Genomic DNA, 13851 nt, shown 5'->3' with positions numbered 1-13851 from the left:
AATCCTCTGTAATCGATGCAAGGGCGAAGTCCCCCATCCTTCTTTTTGACAAAAAAAAAACCCCGCTCCAGCGGGTGACGTGGAGCGGCGAATAAATCCCCGACGAAGATTCTCCTCAATATACTCTTCCATTGCTTTAGTCTCTGGGACCGAAAGTGGATAGGTCCGACCCCTGGGTGGCATGGTACCAGGGAGTAGATCAATGGGACAGTCATACGGTCGGTGTGGAGGTAATTTCTCCGCCTCCTTCTTGTTGAACACATCCGCGAAACAACGATACTGATCTGGCAGCACTGAGGTTCCAATGGAGCTTAGTGTCACAGGAACAGTCTTTACAGGTGAGAGGCAGTGGTCCATACAAGTGCTGCTCCAAGCCGTAATCTGGTTCGTAAACCAATCAATCGTAGGGTTGTGATTGCGCAACCATGGGAACCCCAAAATAATCGGAACAGAAGGAGAGCTGATGACCAATAACTGTACTGACTCGCTGTGAACCACTCCTACCAAGAGGGTAAGAGGCGATGTGTGAAGAGTGATGTGCTCCTGAAGGAGCGGTCTCCCGTCGATAGCCTCCACAGACAACGGGTTGGGTAAGGGAAGGGTGGGAACCAGGAACCGTTTACAAAAATCAGAGTCAATAAAGTTGCCGGCGGCGCCGGAATCCAGGAAGGCCACGGTGTCCACGGAGCCCCTAGCCCAGACTATACGAACCGGAACTGTCATACGGGTGATTTTGGTTTCAGGGGATGGTCGAATCACACCTATAGTAGGTCCCCTCAGCCTACCTAGGTGCGAGCGTTTCCCGGCCTCTTAGAACAGCTCCTCAGGAAATGCCCCGAAAGGCCGCAATACAGGCATAACCCCTCCCTTCTTCTCCTGCTCCTCTCCTGTTCCGTGAGTCTAGCCGCCCCTAGCTGCATGGGTTCCTCCACGGAGTCAGGCATAGTGGACGGGGACGGAGCTTGAGAAAACTGACGTACGGTGTCCCTCGTTCCTCTCTCCTGTCGTCTCAGTCTCTCCCGTTGAGTTTGTCTTTCACGAAGACGCAAATCCACCTGGGAGACGTACTGAATTACCGCATCCAGATCCGAAGGAAGATCTCTAGCCGCAATCTCATCCTTGAGGGATTCGGATAGTCCATTAAGAAATGCGGCGACTAGTGCCTCGTTGGTCCAGTTGACCTCAGCCATCAGGGTACGGCATTCAATAGAATACTCCTGGAGAGAACGGGAACCTTGGCGGATGGAGAACAGTGATGCGGATGCCGTACTCCTCCTTCCAGGAACGTCAAACACCGAGCGCAGGGTTGAGACAAACTCAGAGTAGGACCGAACCGGAGGAGCATTTCTTTCCCAAAGTGGAGAGGCCCAAGCCAGTGCCTTGTCAGTGAGCAAAGAAATTACATAGCCCACCTTGGCCCGTTCAGTAGGGAAGGCATAAGGCGAAAGTTCAAAATGGATCTCACACTGATTCAGGAACCCTCTGCATGCTGCAGGCTCGCCACCATAACGTTGAGGAGGAGGTAGATGAGCAGGTACAGAGTGGACCGGTGCCGGTGGGGGTGGATGAACCGCAATTGCCTGAGGACCTTGTAGTGCTGGGTCGGTGCGTTGCAATAACGTCTGGAGAGCTTGGGCAAACTGATCCAGACGGTGGTCCATCCCATCCAAACGATCCTCCGTGGAGCTCTGCTGTCCCACCGATGCAGGTCTCATGTTGGCCTTCTGATTCTGTCACGCACAGCGTAAGATAGAACCTGTAATCAGGTAGAACAGCGTGTGCAAGTCCAAATAGACAGATACCAGAGTCCAGTACAGAATAGCCAATGAGCAAGCCAAGGTCAGGAAGCCAGAAGTCAGGATCGTTGCAGGGTAAGCCGAGGTCAGGAAGCCAGAGGTCAGAATCGTCGTGAGGAAAGCCAGAGTCAAACACCAGGGAATCGGTAACAGGAACAAGCCGGGTCGGTAACGGGAAATCAACAGGAACGCGTACTGAGAAGACACTATGCAAGATAGGTACAACCATCAGAAGGCAAAGCTGGAAGGTTTCTGAGGCTCTTAAATAGGAAGAGGAAGTCTGGACCTCAATTAGTGTTTTCCCGCCATAATTTCAAAATCCCGTTATGTCACTTCCGGTCCGCGGCCATCTTGGGATTGGCGAGGTCTCAAATTCTTAAAAAGACCTGTAGTACCGGCTGGCGCCACTAGGTGGCATGAGGAACGAGTACACGCGGCAGGTCCGGACCGGTTTCCAATAGACGGCGGCCGCCGTGTGGAGCTGCGGGGTCTTCCCCGTCCTCGCGGCGGCAGAAGCTGGCTTGCGGAGGAGGGAGGTCTTCCTCTCCTCCGCAGCGGCTGAAGCTGCTGTGGCAGGGCGGGGGGTCTCCCCCTTCTCCGTGGAGGTCGCTGCGGCAAGGTGGGGGGTCTCCCCCTCCTCCGTGGCGGCTGATGCCGTTGCGGTGAAGCCGGCGGTCTCCCTCCTCTCCGCAGCGGCTGAAGATCCGCGGACCCAGAGGAACCGGCAGCCAGGTACGTAACAATTTGGATCTCTTCCATATATATTATTTCACACCCTGCCATAAAAATGTGATTTATTAATCACACCTGCTCGTGTTTCCAGACAAGAGGGAATTAAGGACTAAAATAATAATTTTACAGAACAAAAGAACCACAACTGGGGGGTCTGGAAGTGAAGTTTATCATTGCGTTTTGGTCGGGATTTAACACAGGAAATGATTTCGGGCAGCAAAGAGTTCTGGACCTGGACGTGTGCCCAGCGTAGACATTGACCTTAAACTTTTGCAATCTGGGCAAAGATTGAATACCTTGAAAAAAAAAATATATTTACTTTTGCCACATCAGAAAAGCACATAGTATGCCGAGCTATACAATACAGCTAGCTGCAGAGGGATTAATAATAAAAACAATAATAATAATAGTAAATACCAGACAAACGAACCTGAGCTGGTATTAGCAATAAAAAAATAAAATAAAAATAATACGGCGTGGATGTTACTAAATGCTGTTATCCAACCATACCCAGCCTTGTTTTAATCCAACTCGTTCTAAGAACAGAAACAGTCAACGTATTGTTCCATGAAAACCACAATTATAAAAAATAAAATGGAAAAAAATTAAAAACAAATAAAAAAAAAAAAAAAAACTTTTGAAATTAGTAGTTGTTAGCGAAGGGAAATGAATCGCTGCAGAGGGGTTAAGGCATTTTTCTTCATTGAAGGGGGGACCGGTTTTGCCTTATAAAAGGCTTATACTTTGTATATACCGTATAACAACTTAAACAAGTCATATATACAGAGTTTAAGGCAAACCGCGCATCACAACACATGATGCAGTGAAAATAAATACATTTAACCCCTTCGTGACAAAGGCTGATTTTACTTTTTGTACCCTTCGTGACAATGGCCTTTTTAACATTTCTGCGCTGCTCGTGTTTAGCTATAATTTTCTTCTTTCCCGTTTACTGAACCCACACACATTAGATATTGTTTTTTTCAGGGCAAGAAGGGCTTTCTTTAGACTTTTTGATTGTATCATATCATTTACTATTAAAAAAAGTATAAAATATGGTGAAAAATTTAGAAAAAAATTACTGTTTCTAACTTTTAGTTTAAAAATCTTTTACTCATCTATAAAAGGTAATGAAAAAACCTGCTAAACAGAGTCTACTATTTGTCCTGAGTTTAGAAATACCCAATGTTTTTATGTTTTTTTGCTTTTTTCTACACATTATGGGGCAATAAGTACAGGTAGCGTTTTGCTATTTCAAAGCCATTTTTTCCAAATCTGGTAATTCTTCCCCCCATGTGCCATTTCGGGTATATTTGAAGCCAGCCAATGCAATTTACCCCATCAAGTCATATATTTTTGAAAACTAGACAGCCCAGGGTATTCCAAATGCTAGTATTTTAACCCTTTCAAAGCACTAATTCTACCATCAGCCTTTGTCAAACTTTATGGTAGTAATTTTTTTTGCATTTGTTTTTTCACACACATTTTACTTCAGGTATGAATTAAAAGGTTCTGGTATATGTCACTATCACAAAACACCCCAATATGTGTTCAGCAACATCTCCTGAGTACAGCGATACCTCACATGAATGATTTTGCCTGGCTGTTTGGGGGCAAAAGGGCCACATTTGGGGCATGCGCATTTTTCAATGTTGAACTTTGGCATTTGGGGATCCACTGCCCATGCCCTATTTGGTACATCTTGGAGCCGGGCCATTTCAGTGTGCCCAATAAAGCCATATATTTTTGAAAACTAGACACCCCAGGGTATTTTAAATGCTGTTATTTTAACTCTTTGCATGCACACATTTTACCACCAGAATTTTTTCAAAGTTTGCAGTAGTATTTTTTTGTGTGTATTTTTCCCCCCACACACCTACTTTATGTATGAATTTACAGCTCCTGGTTTATGCCGCTGTCACACGACACCCCAATATGTGTTCAGCAACATCTCCTGAGCGCAGTGATACCCCATATGCATGGGTTTGTCATTTTTTGGGGGGAACTAAAAGGCCACATTTGGTACGTGTGCATTTTTCTAATTGGAAATTAGATGTGTGGCCATCCTTCCCCCCGTGTTATTTGGGACATTGTTGAACCCGGCCAATTCAATTTACCCCATCAAATCATACATTTTTTTTTAAAGTAGACACCCCATGGGCATTTAATATGCCAGTATTTTAACTCTTTCCATGCGAGAATTGCTTTAAGCTAATATGCCAATTTTAGGACTTGCTCACAAAAATATATTTTTTATATATATATTTTATTTTATTTTTGCCTTTTTAAAAAAAATTATTTTTACTAATCACACTGTGATTAGAAAGCTGGGCTCCATTGACTTGCATGGTGAATGCAGTACCTGTATTCAACCTGCAAGTGGAGCCAGAGTTCTCTAGATGGTCTGGAGACCATCTAGTGAACTTTTTCACCTTTATTGTTTTTTTTCCCGGGACGGCAGATGGCGAAGATCACCGGCAGCTGCGGCTTTGACCGCTCTCCGGAGCGGTCACAGTCCATCCCCAGGTAAGTGTTTGGTGTCGCTGGATGCCTCCTGATCGTTGATCGCCTCCTAAACGCTTTTAAAACGGGCGTCCGCCGCCATACAAAGTATGTCGGATGTTGACGCCCCGGGGAGGGGCCAGAGATGGCCCCTTTGTGCCGATCATGGCGTTGCTGAATGCCTTGAGGAATAGATCGCTTTCTGCACCCGTTTAAAGACGTGCCGGTCCTGGCACGTCATTTGTTGTTAAGGCCTTGATTTTCCGCGAGGTGCCTCGACCGGCAATTGTCATCAAGGGGTTAAAAAAAAGGAATTTTCACCGTCATTTTCCCATAAATGTCAAATCAAATAGCTTTTACCCCAAACATATCTCCCTCCAGCGCTGGCCCAATGAACACTGTGGATGGGGGTCTGAGATCCCCCACGCACATGCGCAGTGAGTGTTCCTATTGATTTTAATGGAAATACTTTCCTAGCTTCGAGCAACAAGTCAGTGGCAACAAATGTCAGACCACGGAGGCGGAAAAAACAAGCTGCTGCAGCTTCTAGACCTGATGAGTATGTGAACTCACATAGTACGTTACTTTGCATTTGTCATCACAGGATGCTCTAGTATAAAGGCACCCAAGTGGGTGACGCTCATTGCAATGGAAAATTTATTTGAGGTTCATATGAATCCCTTGCAAGGAAAATGTTCCCCAATAGACAGAGAAGAACACGAGAAGACTTGTCACTATTTGAGGAGCCGCAGTTCCAGCAGAAACAATTTTACTCAAAAATTCACTGTTCACTCTCTTGCTTTTTAAAGTGCGAGGAGAGCTAAATGATCCTTGGGTTGACACAGATCATCTGAGTGTAACGAGACAGAAAAGGGAGATTTATAAAATCAAACCGCATTTACGCTGCAGAGCGTTGTATGATCCTACTGCATTGCCTATACGAGGTGAGCAGCTTCTCCTGCTGAGCTGGACCTGAACACTGTAACGCTAATATTAATATCATTTATTTATTATTATATTATTATTTTCTTTAAATAAATGGACTAAAGATGGTGCTTTTTTTCTTATCATTCTAGAGACAGCTAGGTTAAAAAGCGACAGATGAAGCCAAAATCTATATAAAAATTTCTTAAAAGTACAGAACTTCCCTCCTTCCATCTCCTTAAACTGCCAGAGCTAGACTCAACAAAAGACGAGAAATAACGGTCATGTAAAAGAAAAAGAAAAGGTTTTTAAGAGACTTTCCATGAATCGTTTGGTTGAGCGCAGAAACCTTTTCACCCCACAGAATCCAGTGGAAGCTCAGAAGAACAAGACGCTTCGCTGAACCAAAATAAATAGAATTCCGGCGTTATCACTAACCTTTTCCGCAATGCCACTTTCCGTGGTATAGATGGCCATGAGTTCAGTGTCTTCATTATCTTGATCCGCGCTTGACGCAGCTCCTCCGTTTATCACCACCTACAATACACAAACAACGTTAGGACACGTCCGTGACCCGCAGCCCCCAAATCCTTACCACCAATGTGTAACCACCGGCCCCCAAATAGCTGCCAAAAGATCCCCCCCCCCCACTCCAGCCAGCCCTATACCGGGACGTGGCATATACTGGCATCCAAAATGTACTTTGTGTAAAAAAGGTTGTAATTAATGCATTATTGGTGGGGAGGGGGTTAATTATATGGACAGGAGACCATATAACACGTTATTGTTTTGTTTTATTACATTGTATATAGGATGGTGGTATAGAAGAAAAAAGAAAAAGAAAAAAAAAAAAGATACTTTTATGGTTACCTTGAGAACATAAGCATATATACACACAATACAGCCTTCACTGTAACGACCCAAACCCTCCAAAGTATTTCCATTGCTACAAATACCAGTCGCATTATATTCTTTCAGATATCAGTGATACAAATATACATAAACATGCGCAACAATCACACCCAACGTAGCAGGTATATCGTAGGTATTTCATATAATAAACAGCTTGTCTGCTACACCTGATGTCTGTAAAATATCCTTTAATCCTATATTTGAACAAATTCCTGATCAGGTCAGAAAAAAAAAAAAAGTGATAAGAACCGTGACTTGGAGCACGCGCGTAATCGCCACGGCCTTGGCACAGCGCCAACACTACACAGCGTTACAACTAAAACGTTAATGACATCATTGGAAACGCAGTTCTCAGTAAATGGCATTTTTTTCTAAATGCAGCTCGGCTTCAAAGAAAGTGGCCGATCTGGAAGCTTCCGGATACCGAAACCCATCAGCCTTTACATCCCACGGAAAGCGAGAACCCAAACCCAAGGCTCCTTCTGTGTAATTATTCATGAATCTCAGGATAGGTATTATATATATATATATATATCATTACATAAGTTATGGTGGGTAAAAGGTGATGGAAACCCTTCCACTTAAATTTAAGGGGTAGTAGAAGTATTATTAAGCACTCATCTACAGACACCAGACAAGCCAGAAGGCTTGCTTTTCCCTCATGTATGTAGGGATCCATGTATAAAGTGGATATAGAGGCAAAGGTGATAATTGTTAACCTTATTTGCATGCGCCTACCCAGAATCCCTTGTGGTTGTGAAAGCATCATGAGATTTCTGAGGGAAAAGCAAGCCTTCTGTAGATGAGTGCTTAATAATACTTCTACTACCCCTATCTATCTATCTATCTATCTATCTATATACACACATACACACACACACACACACACAGGGCTTTGCGATGGATGGGAATTCCATGCGATTACACAAACTATTTGATTCCCGAAGGATGATGAGATTATTACTCTCCTTAAATACTCTATACGGCTCATCAGGATAAAGAGCGATGCGAACGGCCGCACGGGATGTATTTTATTGCTACTACGCATGTTCTGGGAATAACAGATTGTCTCTACTAACAAAGGGCAGCAACGCCGGCCGAACCGCACAGGCTGAGCGTTCCCCGGGCAGGAGATTTATGCTCACACACCACACTCTCACCGCACAACAGCGGAACATACACGGCATGAACGCCTCTTATAACCTCCAACGGCTACCAACACACATTGTTCTAAAGCCACTGATTGGCAAAACCCTTTTTTTTTTTTTTTATTGCCTATGAATAAACATGACCTACCTCCCAAGGAAATTAATAATAATAGTAATAATCTGAGCAGTCCTTAAAAGGAGGACGCAGCTCTCAGCGGGCATTCTGTACGTTTGTTTCATACTTTACATTTTTCGGTATTTTTGGTTTGCATCCGGACAACAACAAAAAAAACAAAACAAACAAAAAAAGGGCTAGTCTCGTTCTGCATGTTTGCTTTTTCTCTGGGGGAAAGTTTTAAAGGGAAAAGATAAGCGACGTTTGCTTAATAATGGCTGTCACAAGACTTGAGTGTCACCAGCCTGGATTTATGATGACAAACGTGACTCAGCACCGCAGCCTCAGGATTTTTTTGTCTTCCTTAAAGAGATTGCAGCCGGCGCTCAGGAGGGAGAAGCGTTATCTAAGACGGCTGGCTCAGCCTTAATTTATTAAATCGCCATCGTATCCAGGTTTGAAGCCCTTTATACTACATATGATGCTCTGGGTTAATAATTAGCAATTGGATTTCCCAGATCTGACATTCACCTTAGGCTTCGGGGCACATCATTCAGTGGGCTCTGGACCAAGAGCCAGACTGTCCCAGGAAAAAACAGGACGGTTGGGAGGTATCCATACAGTACAACAGTATAACAGACGTAATATTTAATCTGTAACTTAAATGAAATACGGTAAACTGCTCATAGAAGTGAGATGAGGGATAATCTGGAATGTGACGGCTCCCTTTACGAGGTGAAATTGTATAATTGACATTGCGTGGCGGGGGAGGGGAGCAGCAAGGCCGATAAACACAAAAGTTTATAAATATGACGAATGCGATTAGCAGAAGATACAGCGAACATAACGTGGCTTCAGAACATTCTATTTAACAGAGTACAGGAGAGACGTTTCCCCAATTACACATGATAAAAAATGTAGAAGCCAGGCTGATATTTTTTTGGCCGTTCTATGACCAGGACAATACACTAACCCAAAAAGTTAAGCACAGACGAAAAATCACAGCTACCAAGCCCCGGAGCATGTAATAAACCTACAGACTGAGAACAGGGATGATTTTAACGCCGGCCCCAGCAGCTCCCTAAAATGTACGCTGAATTTGTTGAATGTTTATTAAGCGCGAGCAATACGTCATTTCCCGAACAAGATCGTTATTCCAATCCTCGGAACGTCACATAGCTAGAATTTAATATCAGGGAGGCACCGGGGGCGTAAGAGTCTCCCCAAACCAAGATTAAAGCAACAAAGCCGTTTCCATAGAAACCAGACACTTAAAGAAAAGAAATACACGGAGATAATTAAGAATACCACTAAAGAAACGCTGTGATTGCTTTGTGCTGCGGCACCACGCTGCGAACAGCCTGCAATAACCTTTTATCAGATGGATACAAGAGAGAGAAAGAAGCCCAGACTAATAATAGCTTCTGGAAAGAATGCATTTTTACATCCGAGATGAAACACTTTTTGTAAAAAACATAAGCAAGCTGCTCACGGGCAGCGATAACGCAGCGATCGGGAGGCCGGGCTCAGTCACGTGCGTCACCACGGACAGTCCCCGGACTATCATTAGACAGGTAGAAGGCAATGTATTTTTTTTTTTTTTATATAGTTAATGAATATAAATTATAAATGGATTTTTTTTCTTAAAATATGGGAAGGCACAATGTATAACATCTACCATTTTTTATTCTGTCCAGCAGTGTTGAGCCAGACCAAAAACACCAAAATCATAACCATCCACAAGCACTTCCATGGGTTTTAAAGAAGCTAATTTAAAAAGTACCCGATAGCCCTTACCCTAGCATTGCAATCGGCCTATAGTTCTTCGTTTATTTAATTATGCCTTTAATTCTATATACTATGGACCATTGGGTTACATTGCTATCAGGGGAAATAAACTAATCCAAGAGTCATATGCACTATAAAGCTGAGCGGACGCTTTAATGACTTCAATCGCCCGTTTCCTAAAATTGGGAGCGCGTAGGGGCAGGCGCGCCGCAGCTTCTCCTAAAGGTAAGCAAGTTGAATTACCTTAATATACATTCTTCATTGGGAGGGGGGCTGCAGAGAGTCCCTTTAAAGTTCAGCCCCAATGATCCTTGAGCAGAGTTGGATAGCTAAACACACAGAGGATCACAGGAGCTGCGGGAACAGCTATTTCTATTACTACGTTTTTATTCATAAAGTGCCAGCAAATTCCGTAGCACAATTCCAAGAGAATGCAGATCTAGCAAGAACATTAACAGATAACAGACATGAAGCTAAAGAGCTTCCCGACGGCTACAGCTTACTTTATCCATTAAATGGATAAATGATGCCCTTCTCTAAACTCCTAACTGGTGGCATGAATATCACAAGAGGTTTGTCACAAAATTAAGCAGCCGTTGTGCTGTTCCCAAACCGCTGATTCAGCTAAAAAGTCTTTTCCGCCACCGCAAGCTACCAAAGACAAGTCCTTGGTTCAGCAAAAAAAAAAAAAAGACGTCAAGCTGTGTGTTTATGCAGAGATCAGTTTATAGTATTTTAATTCAAAGATACATTTCCCAAAGCATGAATGACTTAACAGGACATGAATGACTTCTCTGCTATCTCAACCAAAAGATAAAGAAGAGCCGCAACACTATGCAATAACCAAGAGATAACGCGACTTCCTGCGCGGTGAGGGCTTTGTTCTGAGAAGGACACCTGCCTCGCATGGACTGGACTCGTATCAATAAGTGACATGAGCTGAAGAGAGTCCTTCATTTCATTGCACGTACCGTGTGTCGGGCAGGTGTCTTGCCTTGGAGGAGATTCATTCCATCAAACCATCATCTCCTCAACAACGCGCATCCACAGAATACTCCCAGCCAGCATCAGCACTAATCCGTGCAAGAGCTCCAGCAGGGTCCAACGAGACCCCTTCCTCATAGAAGAAAGTGATCGCGTGGATTTTAATAAGCGCTTACTTGCTGGTGAGTGGCCGCCTTAAACAGCCATAACTGGTGTGAAACATGGGACACCGGTGGGGCGGCAGCATTTGTTTTAATCTTCTTTTGAGTAAAATAATGCATATTGAAATAGAGATCTAAGTTGTCCGTTTAATTTATGTCCTTGTGACCTCATGGCTTACAGAGTAAATCTCATCATCTACTAGCCCAGAGAAAAAACTGAGCGACTCGATCAGGCCTTCTACTGGGCCATGTGTCTCCAGACCAGAAGCTGCGGACACTCCAGCTGCTGGAGCAGGCGAGGCTTATTTGCCATTAAAAAGAATAAAGTCACCTGAAATGGTTTGGGACAGGTGCGCAGGACATTAAAAATGGCCCGTCCCACGTAGGAATTCTCAGTTCTGTATGATAGGGAATTCCTAGCAATCTGCGAGCTACCAAACACTAGTTGGAGAGGACCACAGACACCCCAGATAGTTTAACAAACATCACCGACAAAACTGCCATTATGTTCCGTGTTTATTAGAAATATCCTAGACCTCTAGACTGATTTTATTCCTCAAGGACATCATTTGACATCCATGCTTTCCCCAGCACACTCGGGAAGGTCTTATCGACACCGACTCGGTGATAATAGAAGCCACCAGGAGTCAAGGGTCGGCCCTGAAAAATAAAACACCACCGTTCTTATCTCAAGAGTAACTTGCTTTCTCCCTCTTATCAGCTCTTTCCTCTAACAAACTTCATACTCGGATCTGATCCATGGGGGCCAAGCATTTAACTAGCAGTATCTTGGATTAGATCTCTCTACTCTGCACAAAGAGAGTGTTTGATAAAGAGACAGACAATCTAATATCCTATACAGCCCCACCGATAAAAAAAGAAAATATCTTAAAACGCATTCGGTGTATTTTTTTTTTTTTTAGGGGAAAGGTAAATCTGTAAAAGATATAAGAAGCATGTTTAATCGGCACCTACCTTCATTACCGGATATATAAAAGGCAAACCCGATGACTTGTTCATTTGTATGTGTTAAGGCTGCTATAAAAGTATAATCTAGGACCCTTTGATGTGAGCCAACTTGTAGTGGGAATGGTTTTATGACAGCTGTATAAAAGAGGTATTACGGCATGATAATCTTACACTCCTTTTACACAGTGAAATGACTGCAGTGACTCAGCCGTGGGTTTAAAGGGCCAGGCACACCCCGCTCGCTCGCTTCACTTTGTTCCTTTGTCCTGGATTCTCTGCAATGTGAAAAGTTGCTTGCCAGCTCTTACCAATTGGCAGCCTCATGATGTCATAACGCAGCCGGTACATTCATCAGAAGAAAGAAAAACCTGAATGATTGTTTCTTTAACATCTTTATACACAATGAAAATCCTGGGTGTGTGTGTGAATACCATATATATATAATATCAAGTAAAGGGCATTTCAGCCAATTGAATCCACTCATGGTTCCTAGCAGCTGTAAAAACCTTAACATTACTTGACCCTTATCCTCATCTTGTGCCTTTCCCATGCATGTTTCCACTCCTACGCTACATTTACTTGTGCTGCTGCTGATGGAAGCATATCTGCTTATCTACCAGCCTCGTTATTTACTATTTTAATCTTATTTATAAAAAATTATAAGTACATTTTTTGTAAATTTCCATAGACCCTGCCAATTGCTATCCATTGAAGCAATTAAGCACTTAGCATTTTAAACTTGCTCACAATGCAATATTTAAATGATGGGACCTTGGTGAATGGAGTTACTCTCATTGGGTGCCTACAGTGTTATGATTCTAAAGTCCTCCTTCCAGCGAGCAATGGGTTATTCTTGGTAGACAGTAATGTAGCCGAAGTAACCCATTACACGGAACAGATCGTAATTTAAATACTAATATAATGTGTTCATCCCCCAACATTGATCCACAAAAGCCAGAAGAAAAATAGGGATGATCAAGATTAACCTGAGAAGCTAGAAACACTCTAGAGGTATTGTCGTGCTAGTCTGCTAGTTTCAGAGTTACCACTGTATTTATATTTTGAATTGTCCATCACCATGCTTGATAAGGTGAATTAAAATAAAAGATTGAGGAGTGATCTCTGCATTGTATTGGCTTCCACATCCAAAACCTTGTTTGTAAATAGGTGCTTCCTTACCGGCAGGGCGAAGAAGGCCGGGTGTTTGGATTCCTCCTCATACTTCCCATCTGTAGAGTTTGTGGATTCCATTGCTTTAGATGACGGGTTCCTACCAATGCCCATCTCTAGAACGGTGCCCACTTCTAGCACGCCTCGGCTATGCCTGGCAATGGGGACACGAGTATGCCGGCTTCCCGTACTACAGCGACGCGCCCTCAAGGGTCAGAAAAGGAGGCTGCCTCCCTCCGCATCCGGACCGAGCAGTTGTGTATGGACGGTCTTCAATGAAACCTGTAGGCCAAGCAAGGGAACACGGGTGAGTTGATATCCAAATCCCTGCGTATGTACTACATTGAGAGAGAAAAATAAAATCTACTTGCAAACATTTAAATCATTTCCGTAAAATAACCTTTTCTCTTTGTTCAATAAAAGTTAACCTTTTGTAACAAATAATAAGCAACTGTTATTTTGAAGTGACAAGCGGAAAAGCAGAACATTCCAGCACCGCATCAAGAGGAGAAAAACGGAGATGTTGCTCCTTGGTGGGGAAATCAGAAACCAATAATAAAAAAGTATTTCTATGACTTGCAGTATACATCCAAATTATTTAGTTTGGATCTCACAGAACCTATTTTTCTATATATATACACACATACATA

At 43.4% G+C, this 13851-nt stretch overlaps 1 protein-coding gene across 1 annotated transcript in view; it reads right to left on the bottom strand.

The window, feature by feature from the left end:
* LOC149300174 (solute carrier family 23 member 2) overlaps positions 1–13315 on the bottom strand; it is a 32689-nt gene extending 19374 nt beyond the window's left edge. Inside the window, exons 1-2 of the mRNA XM_089485641.1 lie at positions 13211–13315; positions 6393–6491 (exon numbers count right to left, since the gene is read on the bottom strand). Of these exons, the coding sequence (XP_089341767.1) occupies positions 6393–6491; positions 13211–13315 (204 nt within the window). The remainder of the gene's footprint in view (positions 1–6392; positions 6492–13210) is intronic.
* Between the last annotated feature and the right edge of the window lie 536 nt (positions 13316–13851).

Source organism: Sceloporus occidentalis, unplaced genomic scaffold, assembly GCF_023333645.1.
Source record: "Sceloporus occidentalis isolate IW3139 unplaced genomic scaffold, rSceOcc1.0.p SCAF_26, whole genome shotgun sequence".
Classification (NCBI taxonomy): Eukaryota; Metazoa; Chordata; class Lepidosauria; order Squamata; family Phrynosomatidae; genus Sceloporus; species Sceloporus occidentalis.
Note: the sequence above shows the minus strand (reverse complement) of the source record. Positions and strands in the feature narration are given on the sequence as shown.